This window comes from Parus major, chromosome 3 (assembly GCF_001522545.3).
Source record: "Parus major isolate Abel chromosome 3, Parus_major1.1, whole genome shotgun sequence".
Classification (NCBI taxonomy): Eukaryota; Metazoa; Chordata; class Aves; order Passeriformes; family Paridae; genus Parus; species Parus major.
In genome coordinates, this window is record NC_031770.1 from 79,586,139 (window position 1) to 79,601,127 (window position 14,989).

The window sequence follows — 14,989 nt, forward strand, 5'->3', positions numbered from 1 at the left end:
AAAAATCAACTTTGGAAAGTCATGCTAGTGAAAAATAAGTATGTGAACCGGGTAGTAATCAATGTATATATTGTATAGTCTTAGTTACCCTTTGATATTTTATATTAATATGCAAAGTAGTTGAAATTCTGGAACCTTTTTAAGTACTTTTCCCTTGTGATTGAAACCTAAATTTCAAATATTGAATGTCAGTGCTGAGAGTATACTTTGATTCTTAAGTATGAGAAAGTGGGCAATGCAAAGCATATTCATATGTAGGGCTAGGCTTACAGTTTTACTTTTCCTTAATGTTATCCGATAATTTGGGGCAGTTTTTATAGCTTCTTTTTCCACTTTGGAGAAGTTGTTTGAGCTGCCTTTTGTGAGACCATTTTTGTTTTCCTGGCCTGCAGAGGCCGTTGCTCTCTTATCTTTTCCTGTAGTGGCTCCACAATGGTTGGTTTCTTACCTGCCTGAAAATGTAAAACTAGTGTCTGCCCCTGCTCCCTGTCCTGACAATTTGTGTTACATATTGGTGTGTCCCCTCATATTGCAGATACACTGATTATCAGAAATATCATTACAAAAGAGTTGCGTTGAATTTTTATTTTTATAATCTCTGCAATTATATAAATATATCAATTTCCCTTCTGAAGAGGATTTGCATGTTGAAAATTATTCACAATTATTCCTACTCAGTAATGCGGCATTAGGTGGAGATGTCAAGTTTTTCCTAAATCTAAATACTTCTTCTAAAAAAATTAAGGTTGTGTTTAAAATGTCAGCCTTTTTCCTTGTCTGTTAGATTTATCCTTTTTGGTTTGAGGTATTTGACGTGATATTTTTGTAAAAGTGACTGAAAATTTTGCACAATTTTGAAGATTAATATATTTTCTTCCATCTATAGATGTGGTTTTTACTTTGAGGGAAAGCCTGAAATCCAACAAGAATTACATCTTTTACTGTCAGTCCTGTGGTGATATCGTAGTGAAAGACCGGTGAGTACTGCAGTGTCTTGTATTTATAGCAATAAATGCCATAGTGATTGGTATTCATGTTACTTTATGTACTTAGGGACAGCTAAAAGGTATTTATTTTGAAACTGATAGACTAGAACATGTTTGAAGCAGATGACAACAAAAAAAATTACCTGAAGCAGTTTTTAGCTGTTTATTCATTTACTCCTTGATTTCTTTCTTCCTCTATACTTTAGGTATCCTTTTCAGTTCTTTTCAGTCTCTTATAAATTTCCTTTAGTCATCATGCTGTAACTATAGAGTGGCTGCTCAGAATGGGGATATTGACCACAGCTTTCCTTTATCTTTTAAGCAAAGCCTACCTCTACATAGTTTAGGCATGCTGAATTTGGGAAACACAGGAACTGTGTCTTAGCTGCGTGACTCGGCCTTATCTCTGTTCCATACAAAATCTGCAGAGTGAATGAGAATTTTAATAAAAAGGTGCTGCATTGTCTAGCTGTTCTGATGAACAATTTTGACAACTTCAACTGAATATATAAGAATCGTTAGAGGTGCCTTTACAGCCTTTTATGATCTGTGTGGCTTCTAATACTCAAAATAAAAATACGAATGTTTCATTCTCTAAATTTATGTTACTTTCTTCATAGAAAATATGATATGGATACATACTTTCATAGGTATGGTTTTATGGCTAGCTGAATGGAACTGAGGATTTCTTAGCTTTCTTTTCTGAAATGTCTGATCAGAAAGTCTATTAGTAACTCTTATTTTGGTACATTTGTAAAGTTGTGGAACTTCTCATTTCTAGTCAGTAACATTTGCTTTCAAAACATATTGCGCTTTTATATTTGCATCTCTGAGTGGGAATTTCAGCACATCAAATTCATATGCTGTAGTTTAAATCTTTTGGTTCTGCATCCTGTAACATGACACAAGCAGAATTTTTGGGAAAGGGAAAAGAATGCACATCCATGGCTTTTCACGTGGCATTTCTCCTTGCAGGGAGCCTCTGAACCCCTTGAATGTTGCCACTAAAAAAACCTCTGACAAGAGTAGAAGAGTGGAGCTGCCAGTGTACCCAACACATTCTGTTCCAGCATTTCCAAAAGGAAGAGAGTAGCATAGTCAGAACTTACAGTTAAAGAATTCATGTGTGCCTCTCTCCAGGAAGAGTTAAGTATGACAGTGACAGCAGAGGTGGAAGGATTGAAGGGAAATTGCAGAACTGTGTGAAAGAGAGTATATTAAAGTCTGAATTACTAGGAAAGGGTCTGTAATAAGAAAAACACGAGATATAGAAAATCATACCTTTAAGAATAAATTGAAATAAATGGGATTTAGTGTAGATAAGGTTGTGGAGAAGACATAAGATTCTTCCAATATCTAGGAAGTGGCTGCAAAGAAGGTGTCAGTAATCTTCAGCTGAAGCAAGAGAAATCTAGGTTAAAATGAAAAACAAACAAACCAACAAACCACCCCAAACCTATTCTAAAGCTTATTTTTTTTACTGTTAGAGACTGCACAGGAAGCCTTCTTAAATGTAAGTAGTCCTTCCTTAGTGCACAGAAATTGACCTTATACATTTTCTGTAATCCTCTGCCTCAGTCTGTTTTCTTCCATAAATCTGATAGCTCTTCGGAGGTTAGGGATATGCTCTTTCATTCTTTTCCATTGTCCTCACATTATCCACATTAGAGGAAATTATTAGATTGTTTTTTTCTTCCATCATGCAAGAGCTGCAAGGAATTAGGGACACTTTCTTTATTCTTTCTCTCCTTCCAGTTGGGCTAAGCGTACCTCATATGTAAAATAATTCTTTAAGGCATTATTGCTGTCATGAAGAAATTTTTAAGGGCTTTTGGTGTGTGGATGCCAGGTGCCCATCAAAACCGCTCTATTGCTCCCCTCATCAGCTGGACAGGAGGAACAAAATGTAACCAAAGGGGTCACAAATCCTAGCAGCAAACCTGTGCCATTGTGGGCTTCTCACTCTCTATCATGGGTCCACAGATTTTGCCAGACTTCCCATGTGGCCACAGACTGTTTCGGGCATCTGTCTTCTCTGGTGTGGGGTCCTCCATGTAGGGCATCCATCAACTCCATTGTGGACCTTCATGGGCTGCAGCAGAACAGCCTGCTTCATCATTATCTTCCCCATGGGCTGCAGGGAAACCTGCTCCATCCAGTGCCTGGAGCACCTTTTCTCCTCCTTCTTCACTGTCTTTGGTGTATGCAGAGCAGTTGCTCTCAGATTTTCTTACTCTTCTGACTGCAAGATGTTTTTTCCCACTTTATTAAATATATTTTCAGAGAGCCGCTATCACTGCTGATGGTGTTATCCTTGGCCAGTGGTGGGTCTGTCTTGGAACTGGCTGGCATTGGCTCTACTGGACATGGGGGAAGCTTCTGGCAGCTGCTCACATGATCTATCCATGGAGATCCCCTACTACTAAAACCTTGCCATGCAAATGTAATGCAGGGGAGTGGTCATAGCACCAAGCCTGCTAGAGTTCAAGAAGCATCTGGACATGGGATGAACCTCCAGGTTGTCCTGTGCAGGGCCTGAAGTTGGATGCAATGATCCTTGTAGGATTTTTCCAACTCAGGATACTCTATGATTGTATGATAATGATTGGTACTGCACAAATATTCCACTGAAAAACTTATGGCAGGGGAAATCTAATTACACATTTCCTACTTAAGTAGTGTTATGCCTGACAGTTAACTGTCAAGCTGGGCTATCCCAAGATTTTTTAATAGGCAAATAAGGGAGACTGCAGTTAAAGGAATGCAGATGTTTTTTCTTTGTCTCTGATGGAATTGAACAGTTTTATGTTTAAAAGTGTAAAGTCCATTTTACTTCCAGTTTTCAGTATTTTCAATAGACAGAATGGTATTACTGGGTATTAGTTAGTAATGACATTTGGAGTTACTTTACTTAATCCAGTCTTACAGGAGTCTCTATGGTCAAATACCTTAGCATGGAAGATCATTTAAGAGTTATATCCTTATGGCAGGGCTCTTATAGACTAGTGCTTAACTTCAAACTTTTTAAAGATAAGTTAATTACTTACTTTTCTGGTTGGAATCTGAGAACTGTCTACATCAGGAGATTCAGCCTGGCTAGATCACTAAGTGAAAGTGAAAGCTTTTCACTTTCAGCGGAAAGCTACTCCTAAAAGTCCCAACCTAAGAATTGTTTGTTGCTCTCTGACTGTGAAGGCAGCCTAGGTGTCTATCTTCAAATAGAAAGTCAGTTGTTACTAGGAGCAAGTTTGGGGAGATAAGTCACCCTAATTTCTAGGTTTTATCATGTTATTTAGTAGTCTCAATTTAGTCAGTACTTAGTAAACCTCATGTTGGTTTTGTTTTGTTTGTTTTTCTAGGAAGGCTCCATTTTTATTAGTGTTACATTTTTCCAGGTCTGGTGACCCAGGATATGTCTTTCCACCCATGAGCGTCAAAAGCCTAAAATACAGTGGAAATGGTATATTTTCTGTATAGCTCAGAGTTAGGAGGAGTTTGTTTAGGAAATTCCTACTGGCTGAAAAAACTGCTTTTGTTGGAAAAGAAGTGAAGATCTTTATGTGGTAGACTGTGAGAGTAAAGAAAGGTTGATGTAATGAAACAGGACAGCATGAGTCTGCAGTTTAAGGTAATTTTTTTTTTTTCCTGTTGTAACAACATTACTGAGCAATACCAGCTTTTTGGTGCTTTTGTGTAAAAGGTAGTACAGGAAGATTTATTTTTTTTTTTGCAGCATGAGTCCAGGCACTGGAACTAATTGAAAAGGCTGATAAAGAATCAGTTATTAGGCCAACATCAGAACTAAAATCAGAACTAAACTGTCATTTTTGGAAAAATCGAGTAGTATCTCAAGCAATATATAAAACCACGGAAAATGAAGACAGACATGGGTAGTGCTGAGAGGTGATCTTATTAAGTTTTGGTAAAGCTGCATCAGAGGATGAGTTATCCCAACTTTCATCTGCAGGTGGAGCAAGCAGAATTTAAAATGTATTGTCTATTTAGAAAAAAAAGGATTTTTTTTAATAAAACATTTTTCTTTCACCCACCAAACAATTCAAAAGGGCCAAGAAGCTACAGTGGGAAGAAGTGACGTATTCACAAAATGTTAGTCTGGGAACTGCAGGAAAGGGAGGATGCTTAACTGTTGGCTTAGCAGCTGTGTTTTTATTTGCAAAGTAGCACCATAAGCAAAGTTGTATTTGCAAGTTTTAAGTAAGGAGTAGAATCAAGAAACTCTGGTGAAGATTTCAGGAGACAGCTGAAGAAATAGGGTAACCATTCCCTTAGAAGAAAGGGAAGGCATTCAAGGAAACTAGGCAGAGAGCAGAAAATGAAAACCCAATACAACTGATAATGAAAACAAGGTAGTATTTCCAGAAGCAGTATCCTTGGTTCATGCAGCTACCCAGGAGAAAGGGATTTGCCTTTTTTGTATATGACTTCTGAAAGTTGGATCTGAGTATCTAAATCTAAATTAAGATTGAATTATCCTTTTTTTGTTGTTTTATTTGTTTGGGATTTTTAATGAAGATGTACTGTGGTATATTTTTCAGGTTTTAGCTTTTTCAAGCCTGGTATCTGAAACAAAGAATATGCTGGATCTTGCTGTGTCATGAGTCTATTTCTGTTGGTTTTATATCAATATTTGGTGCAATGGTACTTTACAAGAAGTAATAATAAATGTAATTGCAAATGCTTATAGTCATATTTTTCATGACTGGGTAGAACTGTTTTATTTCTGCCATGTGATTAATTTCAAGAGAGGACTATGTCAAGTTCTGCCTTATAATCATTGGAGATTCACCCTTGGGAAATGCTCTATCACAGACTTGGCAGGAAACTCAGCCATCGCTTTCTCAGAATTCACCCAAAGGAAGTGCCTTGCCTTTGGCTGGAAAGAGAGTCAAGCACTTCTTTTTGAGAAAATGCCATGCTTCCCCCACTGCTTGTAGGAGCCTAAACTCTCTTTAAGTGTCTTAGAAATTAATTAGAACATACTGAAATATTTGTCTTTTTTTCCCTCTAAGGAAATTTCTCAGAGTTCTTCCTCTGCCGAGTGAAAACTGGAGTGATTTAGTTGAAGAGTGGTGTTGTCACCCTGACCCCTTTGCCAGAAGCACTTTGCACCCTCAGCATGGTGACTGTTTTGTTGGAGACAATTTTTTTCTGTTGAATTCAGAAGATGAATCACATCTGCCTGCATCTCCCGTGTGCTGCTCAGAGGCTGGAAACCATGTTTCACATAGTGGCTCCAGCTTGGTAAAGTATTTTCTTCAAATAGTTTTTAGGTGAACTTTAGGACTTTTTCATTGTAAAGCACTTCTTTTGTTACTAGTTTATATAATTTATATGTATTACAGAACTATTTTGAAGGTCATAGGGAGTTCTTCACAGTCAGCTGTACAGGAGCCAGAAAATATTCCAGGCTATGTTTCACATTTTCTAAAGCTCACACCACAGTCTTGATATTGGCCTCAGTATGCAGGTAGAACTTAGTACTATAAATAGAAGCTACTTAATTATGTAGTTCTAAACCCAGATATTTTCCCCCAAAATTATCATGAGTGAAGGACATCACAATTTAGTATGATAATAACTGATGGGTTAGGTGTTTGTTAAAGGGTAGTGGAGCAAAGAAAGGTGGAAATTGATGTAACAATTATTTTTTTCTCACACTGTGACTTGAGACTTAATCATAACTATGATTAAAGAGAAGTTTTGACTTTTTATTTTTTTTTTTAGTTTAAGAAAGACTTGGAAATATCAGAATGTGTGCTTTGCATTTAAATGTGGCTATCTTAGGTTCTTAAAGCATAGTAAGGAAATTGAGTTTGTTTGACTGCTCTGTCTAGTGAAAGGAACCTGCCATTCCATATTGTAGCTTTTCATGTTGATGTTTCTGAGGTGTTCCAGGACAAGATAGTTTCATCAACCAAGTCTGTAGGAAGAAGGCTGTTATTTGGCTTAGAAACATCAAAATTTGTTGTTGCCCAGAAAATACATTTTTAGGGGTGTGTATGTTTCAGTGGTGGGATAAAAGACATGAAGAAAGACAGTTCAGTGCTTAACTTTTGGACATCTAGCACTTGTATAAAAATTCAAGCAATGATCTTTTCTTCTGCCAGAAGAACATCCAGGAACTGAGTTTACCAAAGCCTACATTTCCATAAAGCCTTTTCTGTTAATCTACTGCTTGTCTGCATTTGCTGATGAAGACTGGACATGCTGTATTTTCTCCAAATACCAAGTATTAAAATGTCTGCATTGCTGTATTGGCGATTTGTGTCTGTAACAATCGATGACTTATTCTGTAGAGATTTCCAGCATGAAACATTTAATCTCTTGAGAACCAGACACCCTGATTTCTTCCTGCTGCTTATAGTGATATGTATTATCCCCAGTAAGAGTCACCAGGATTCTTGCAGTTCACTGGCTGCTGGTGTGATGCTACAAGTGATCCCTCTGCATGGGGAGCAGTTCTTTCCTGTTCCCTATCTGTAAGGCTTGCAGATGTGGTCCCTTGGGTTTCTTGTTCCATTGTTCTTTGAAAAACAGAATATGCAGAGAGGAAAATAAGTACTGATGCACTGTAAGGGTACCAGCATGGCAGAAGCAGATTAATTTGGCTTAACTCTGTGACAATGGAGTTACTTCTTCTAAGTTTCCTTAAGAAGGAGGTGGAGTAGATGATACAAAATTTGCAAGAAAACAATGCTTTCTGCCAGAGGTTGCCTGAATTCTCGCATTTCAGTAGTCATAAAAGAGATCTTAGAACATCAGGAATAAATATGGGAAGAGGCAGGGCACATGGGGTTCGTATTGCACACTTCTTCATCAAAGAGAATGTTTGTGAGAAAAGGATTTATTTGGCGGCAGAAACGTAATGAGGACGTGGAACAAAGATTTTATTGAGATGTGGGTCGAACCAGGATAACAGCAGAATTTTTGAATGAGGGAGGAGGCTGTTTTATGTTAGAAGCATACAACACTAGTTTAGTGTAATGAGTTTTCATGTTTGCTTCCTTATACTTGCATTGAAGTTGAGAATTTGTTCCTTGTTTGTGTCCAAGCTCTTTTTTTTTCATCTTTCACACTTGCAATGAATTCTCATTTCTGTGTTTGCTTATTTCCAGCATCACTCAGTTGCCAAGCAAATGAGCACAACTGTTAGATCCAGCAGAAGCTAGACTAATAAGGAAAAAAAAAAACCCTCATACCGAAGCAGAAAATTCTTCCATAATATGAGTAATAGAAAGTTACAGGAAAGACAGATTGCTATTGGCATAAATGTTCTCATTTTAGAGAATATTGTTGCAGTCTGCACCAGTATGAAAGTTCCTTCTTAATTGCATTGCAGTTTTTTGGAAAGTGTTTGCCTATGACCAAAATAGTAGCTGGAATGTACCAGAGATGCTTAAACAATCTTTTCCAGATTCCAGTGGGACCAAGACAGCATCCGTCCATTGCAAACATATTTTTCACATCTATTAGTCTTTCAATGTAACATAGTTCTTAAATGTCACATGGGCTTGCAGCATCTTAATAGTATCTCTTGGGGAAAATATTTTTCCTGACACCATATCAGGGATCCTTAGGAATAGAGACAAAAACTATTAGGCTTGTGATCCACCTGTATCTTCAGATTGCCAGCAGCTGCAAGTTGTCAAATGGATAAATTGATTTAATTAGTTGAGCTAAAACTATCCCGTTTTCTATTGAAGCATGATACAACGAGTTAGTGATGTTTTTTAGGCACAATTCTCAGTCAGCACCTGTAACAGTAGTCAGGAAAGAAATACTGAAGTTGTAGCTTTCAGGGAAGTACTGTGTATTCTGTACTTGTACTGTGCAGTATTTGTACCAGTCTCAAACACTGGCTTACACAAAAAGTCTTGTCTGTTTATCCTTGCTTTTCACACTGAGCAAGTAATTTCACTGCATATGTTTGAGAGGAGTAGCAAGGTAGGAATTGGGAGAGGGGATAACTGCATATATACCAACCAGATGATTTTCCTGATGTCCATAACAAGAAGACTGTACTTCAAACATAGTCAGCTCTCAGGCTTTTAGTTTGATTCCCTGGTTTTGACTGTCATCAAGGTAATATATGTATGCACTGTTTTCAGACCACAGCTCTAATGTGCTACACCCAGGTTAATAAGACCAGGATTTTCAGAACCAGTTCTGAAATTTAGACTTTGGCTTAAAGTAGGCATTGTGCTTACTTGTTTGGTGTATTTAATTTAAATATTAACACTGTAATTAGTAGGAGTCTTATTGGGTAGATTTCATATAGAAATGAGACCTTTTCAAAGGACAGTAATAGATGCACAAAGCTAAGACAAATATTCAGTGATGTTTTGGAGAATGTAGAGACTGTGAATTAGATATTGTTATCCACATTTTTTGTGGATTTCTAATTTTTAATTAAAAGGGCAATATTTTTAATATTTAATTTTTAAAAAGGCTACTTTTAATAAGCCCTTGATGACATTGCTTCCCCTGAATTTATGTAGACTTTTTGAACTTGTGTATACTTTTAATATGTAAAATGCTTTCCTACAGTGAGTACTGAACTATATTATGCATAGTGTGACAAATGCCTTCCTTTTTTTTTATTTATACAAACAGGGTTGGAATTTCATAGCATGAACTATGAGGGCATATGTTTGTTTTTTTCTGTTCAGCTTTTCCTAAACATTTGTGATTTTAGCTATCTCAATATCCCTCAGTTTTCTGTCTTCCATATGTTCTCCTGTTAGGTGTATTTTCATGCCACATATGGAAACTGTTTTGCACTTCTGACAGTTATTCTTATTCTTTGTAAATACCTTTTCTGTATTTGTTTGAATAGAGGGAGAAGGGTTGTTCAAGAACAGAATCCACTGCACCTTTCTGGAATATTGTGCTGTGTTGTGTACTTCAGCTGTTCCCTAGTAACTCAAAATAATCTGCAGACATTTTCTGCTCTCTGCTGAACGTTGAACTGGTATTCAACTCCTATAAAACTGTCCACAGTGGCTAGAACTTGTTACTGAGTAATGGTAGTCACATTGCAGCATACTATTTTTTGTATATATTATGGAGTACTTCATTTCAGGTGCATTATTTTACCCTTAGCACAATCGAATTTAGCTTATAATTTTATCATCCAGTCACTCAATATTACAGGATTCTCCTGTTAGCCATTACAGATTGTACTATGTGGATATATTGCCAGATTTTAAAATTAGTATAAGACTTCCAAGCAAGTCCAAGTGTAGAAAGCTGAAATAGTGAAGGCAAATATGTATGCATATAAACATAAAGAGGATAGAAACAAGTGAAAAGTTTCCTATCAGCTCTGTAAATTATGTTACAGCTATGCATTCTTTTTTCAGAATATCTGAGTGACATTTAAATGATATTTTTTGTCCTACAGAAGTCAAAAGAAAATACCAGAGTAATTTGTAAGCGCTGCAAGACAATGCTGGGAGAACCAGTTTCATCAGGTATGAGATGTGCAAACAAAACTAGATTTGACTGCGTCAGCCATTGAACACTGGAAGTTAAAAACACTGAAGGGAAGTGGTTTTTCAATAAGGTCCAGTAATAACTCCTGTGTGTTTGTCTCATTCCCTTCTGAAACAGATGAGGTTGTTGCTTCCAGTGTTAGACCTTGAAAGTGACTTTCAGCAGGAATTTTCATTATCCTTGTTTCTGTGGTATATTTGGCTAATTCCAAACCCTTGGAAGACTCAATGCATGATTCCAGTTTACAAGGAATCGCAGTAAAAATGGAGATTTGAGAAATTACAGATTGCTTGTTTTCCTGTCAGTTCTACAGAATAAGTGAAAGATAGATTCAGAACTTGATCAACACAGCTACAAGCTGGAGACTGCCAACAGTCAGCCTGGTTTTGTGGGAAGGAAGCCTTTTAAAGAAACAGGTTATGTCTCATCCTCATCCAATGATGAGCTGATAAGATTATCAGTTTAAAAACTGTAGTTATATTAGATCAGCAGCGTTTACCTGAAGTGGTGGAAAGATGAGTGTCTGGTTGTTTTAAAATTCAGCTATTAATGGAAGAGAAGCAATGGTAAGACTGTTATTAGCAGGGTTCATTCTTTCTTTCTCTGTCTCTTCCACTGCATCAGTCAGTGGGAGCCTGCCTCATTTCAGAGATGTGGTGAATATAAAAACTTCTCAGAAAATGCAAAGCCTGCTTAAGAAATGTCATAAGGAGAGACAAGACAAAAGGTCTTCTGTTACAAAATGTTCTGATTGTCTGTAAAGGGATCTGAGCAATACAGGCTTTAACGAACCCGAATTTAAGGTACAATGTTTGAAAGCCCACAAAGCAAGAAGTGACTTCAGGAAAGGAGTGCTGAGAAAAGAGTATGAATAACAAGGTCATGACTAATAAATCAGTGGGAATGGGGAAAGGCAAACACTACAGATGTGCAGGGATTTGGTATGGACTCTGCAAATGGCTGAAGTTAAATAGGCTATCCATTGTTTTGGTCATGTTCCTTCAGTAGTGCAGGAAATTTCTATAGAATTCAGAGAACAAAAGAGATGTATAGTGTAAGTCTAGGCAGAACCATTTCTGTGAAAAGAAGCTAGAGGGCAAACTTGACTGTCATGCTTTGGTGCTTCCTCATGAGCAGGTATCAGTGTCTTGAAGATAAGGCAGGATTAGAGCAGTGTAGCTGTAGAGACCAGATTCAGCTTTGAGATTCCCCCATGGGCTATTCCTTCCCCCAGCTCTATCCACATATACTCGTATGATTTTTTCTTGGGAAGTCACAGCTTCTATCTCTCTGCAAGCAGACATCTCCTGAATTCCAAATACCCTTGTAGCAGTAAGCACCAATTCTTTACTCAGGGTAATGGCTGAGGAGGTAGAGAGACTGAACTGTCTTTTCTTCCTGTCTCCAAGAATTCACCTAGCATGGAGCAGACTTAATAAAATTTAGAAGTAAAATACAATTTCCTAACAGTGAAGATGATTTAGAAAGTGTAGTATTTACCTGGGGAAGGGGTGGGATTACCAAACCTTTGGAGGGTTTAAAACAGATCAAGTGTCTTCCTGAAATGTTTGCTTTCGTCCAGTTTTAATGGTATGTGTGGACAGAGATCAGATAAAACTCTTCCATCCTTAAAACTTGTGGACCAAATGAATCTTCCAGTTGCTCACATACTGAGGCTTATTAGAATGAATTTATTACTCTTAACCTGTTTTGCTGGCCCTCTAGTTAGGCTGTGTTTTCAGCACAGACCCAGATCTTCAATATTATCATCTTTGATTTGACTTCATTGATGGGGATTAAATGATGTCCTCAAACACTTTTATTTAGTGTTAAAAGCTGTCTTAGTGGGGCTTTTGGTGAACAGTTACATTGAAATTCAGAATGTATGCAGTATTAATGTTGAGTGAGTGTGATTTTTGTAAAGAAGTTCTGTTCTTCTCTTTGAGCAAAGAAGAAAATTATTCCCCCGTGTGAGCTGTTATTAAAACTGTCTCTAGTGATTCACTGCAGCATTACTAAGCAGCAGAGGGTACTAAAATACTTATGTAAGCTATGCTGATCTCAGTGCTTTAGGAAAGTTCTTTCAATTCATCTTTCAGGTTTGGCTTGAGCTCTTGCTTGCTTGGTTTCAAGATGATTGTTCCCAGCATTAAACAAAGATCAATATGAATGAGAAATTGCTGATCTTGTAATTAGCTGGGACCAGTTTTCTTCAGGCAGTGTGAGTTTTTTGTTATGGCTGCTTCTATTCCTACAAAACCAAGCAAAATATGATTATCTGCTGTACCTCTTAACTGACTACTGAACAAATGTTTAATTAGAATAGTGATATGGTGACTCACAGTCTAATAAGTTGATTATTCTATTATAGTTGAAATATGTTTTTTGTCATTTTAGATACCATTAAATATTATGTCACTGAGGTGATTATTCAACCAGCTGAGGGAAGTTTCAGTCCAATGCCAAGGTAACAAAATAATCAGATAATTTGCTCAAGTGTATGTTTTAGAAAAGATGCTAGAAATGCTCTAATGTTGTAGTTTCTTGAATAATTATATATAATAACAGAGTTCAATTTTATGTAATCATCATGGAATTAAGCACTGTAAAGGCAAAGTAGCCTGAATTCACTCATGTACAGTTTTGTTTGCTCATCTTTGTGTGTGATGCAGGAGATTTTGTATAATTTGTCACAGTGTCTCACTATTCAGGTGATAAGCCAAACTAAAATACTTTTTTATTTTGAACTATTTAAGTTGGCACAATGTCTGGTGACTAATTATGGAAACAGAAGTTTATGTCGTGTAAAGTTAAATTACGTAAAGCATGAAATGTTTACTTGGAAGTGAGACTTTTGAATTTTCAAGTAATTAAGTTTGAATTTAAGACTAAAATGAAACAGAACTCAATCTAGCTAGCTGGTATCATGTACAATGGTTTAATCACAGTTCTTTCTTTTTGAGAATTGTATTTGAAATATATGCATAATTCTGAACTCTGTGTTCATATATGTAAAATATAACGGAGAAAAACTTCTATTCAGCATTTGACAGTTGGTGTCAGCCAAAATTAAGGATGTGAAGCAATTTAGAATCCTGATCTATTGAAAAATTCCTGTTGCAGGAAATAAAAAGTTCTCTGGTTTTGAGTGAGAGGAAGATAAAGAAGCCCCATCTTTCTGTAAAATGTGGTTTCAGGATGTAGTGGAATTGAAGTATGACTTACTCATTTACCTGTAGTGCATCAATATGAATGATTGTGTAGTTGTTATAAAAGCATATGATATGTGATTAATTCTTAAACAGGTCTCAGTTTGTACAGAGCGTGGTTGCTCAGTGTCTTCTGGAATTATCATCTGCTAAAAGCACATTTAGATTCACCATAAAAGGAGATAATGGAAAAACCTATATTCTGGTAAGTTTTTAACTCTGTGTCTTGCTGAAGAAGTTTAACCCATCTGTATCAGTTCCTAAAATGTATTATTCATGCTGTTAATTGTTGTAGGTTTAAAAAAATTAACAAATTCAAATGTTTGAAGTGGTTCTGAGGTACATTTGTTCAAGTAAGAGTATCCCTGAGTTTTTAATCTAATTAGATGTGCACGTAGAAATTTTATTGATACAGTAATGAAAGTGCTACCATAAGTAGCACAGAAATAACACTATTTAGTATCCAGAAAATATGGAAAGCTTAAGTTTTAATTTTTAATATATATTTCACCTTCTTGCTCCAGCACTTCTTTTCTTTAATCACCACAAGTGAATGAAATTGTATAGCATCTTCCACAAGCATTATCTCAAGTTAGCAGGGACTATTAATGAAGTCAGTACATTGCATTGCAAAGTGAAGTGCAAACAGAAATAGAATTGCCTATTAAACTTAATGTTCTAATGCTGTTAAACTTGGTTAAGCTTGATATTTAGATGGTGACAGCTAGATTCTTCAAACTTTTACGATTGATAGGAGTTACCTAAATACTGTACACTTAGTATAATCAGGGATGTTTCCCTTTTATTTCTGAACTAAATATAGGTATAGAATTTGAATTTTCTAAGTTTATAGAAATAATTCATAGACATAAATAAATACATGATTAGAGATTCCTGCCCTGGATAAACTTATAAATGCACTTTCTTGAGGCAATGTAATTACATAAACTGTTTTATATATGCAATGTCCAAGTTCTATGATTTTGGAACATCCAGATGCTGAGGAAAGTGTATATCTGATGTTTTTAAATTAATTTTAGTGCCAAGACAACATTTGTACAACCACTGAGAAATATCTCTTCTGTGATGATTAAATGAAGGTTCCATGAGCAGACCCATAATTGTATATTGTCTAATTGAGGAGTCATTAAAAATCATTGTGACTTTTCCCAGAAAAATCACTTCATTTAGTAGATTGCCATTACTCTTAGCTCTGAGCTGCACTTTTGCTAGTGTATTGATTAGAGGAGCAGGCTGAATTAGTTAGGGACTGGTTTC

The 14,989-nt window shown here is 36.4% G+C and overlaps 1 protein-coding gene across 3 annotated transcripts in view; it reads left to right on the plus strand.

The window, feature by feature from the left end:
- The window catches only part of UBE3D (ubiquitin protein ligase E3D), a 78,930-nt gene that overhangs the window by 1,733 nt on the left and 62,208 nt on the right, over nt 1–14,989 (plus strand). For 2 of the 3 annotated variants that reach the window (XM_015621346.3, XM_033512911.1), the window contains exons 3-7: nt 887–977; nt 6,017–6,248; nt 10,411–10,480; nt 12,900–12,969; nt 13,808–13,916. In XM_015621346.3, the coding sequence (XP_015476832.1) occupies nt 887–977; nt 6,017–6,248; nt 10,411–10,480; nt 12,900–12,969; nt 13,808–13,916 (572 nt within the window). Of the gene's footprint in view, nt 1–886; nt 978–6,016; nt 6,249–8,862; nt 8,952–10,410; nt 10,481–12,899; nt 12,970–13,807; nt 13,917–14,989 lie in introns of those variants that run through there. The other variant, XM_033512912.1, reaches the window with a different exon arrangement.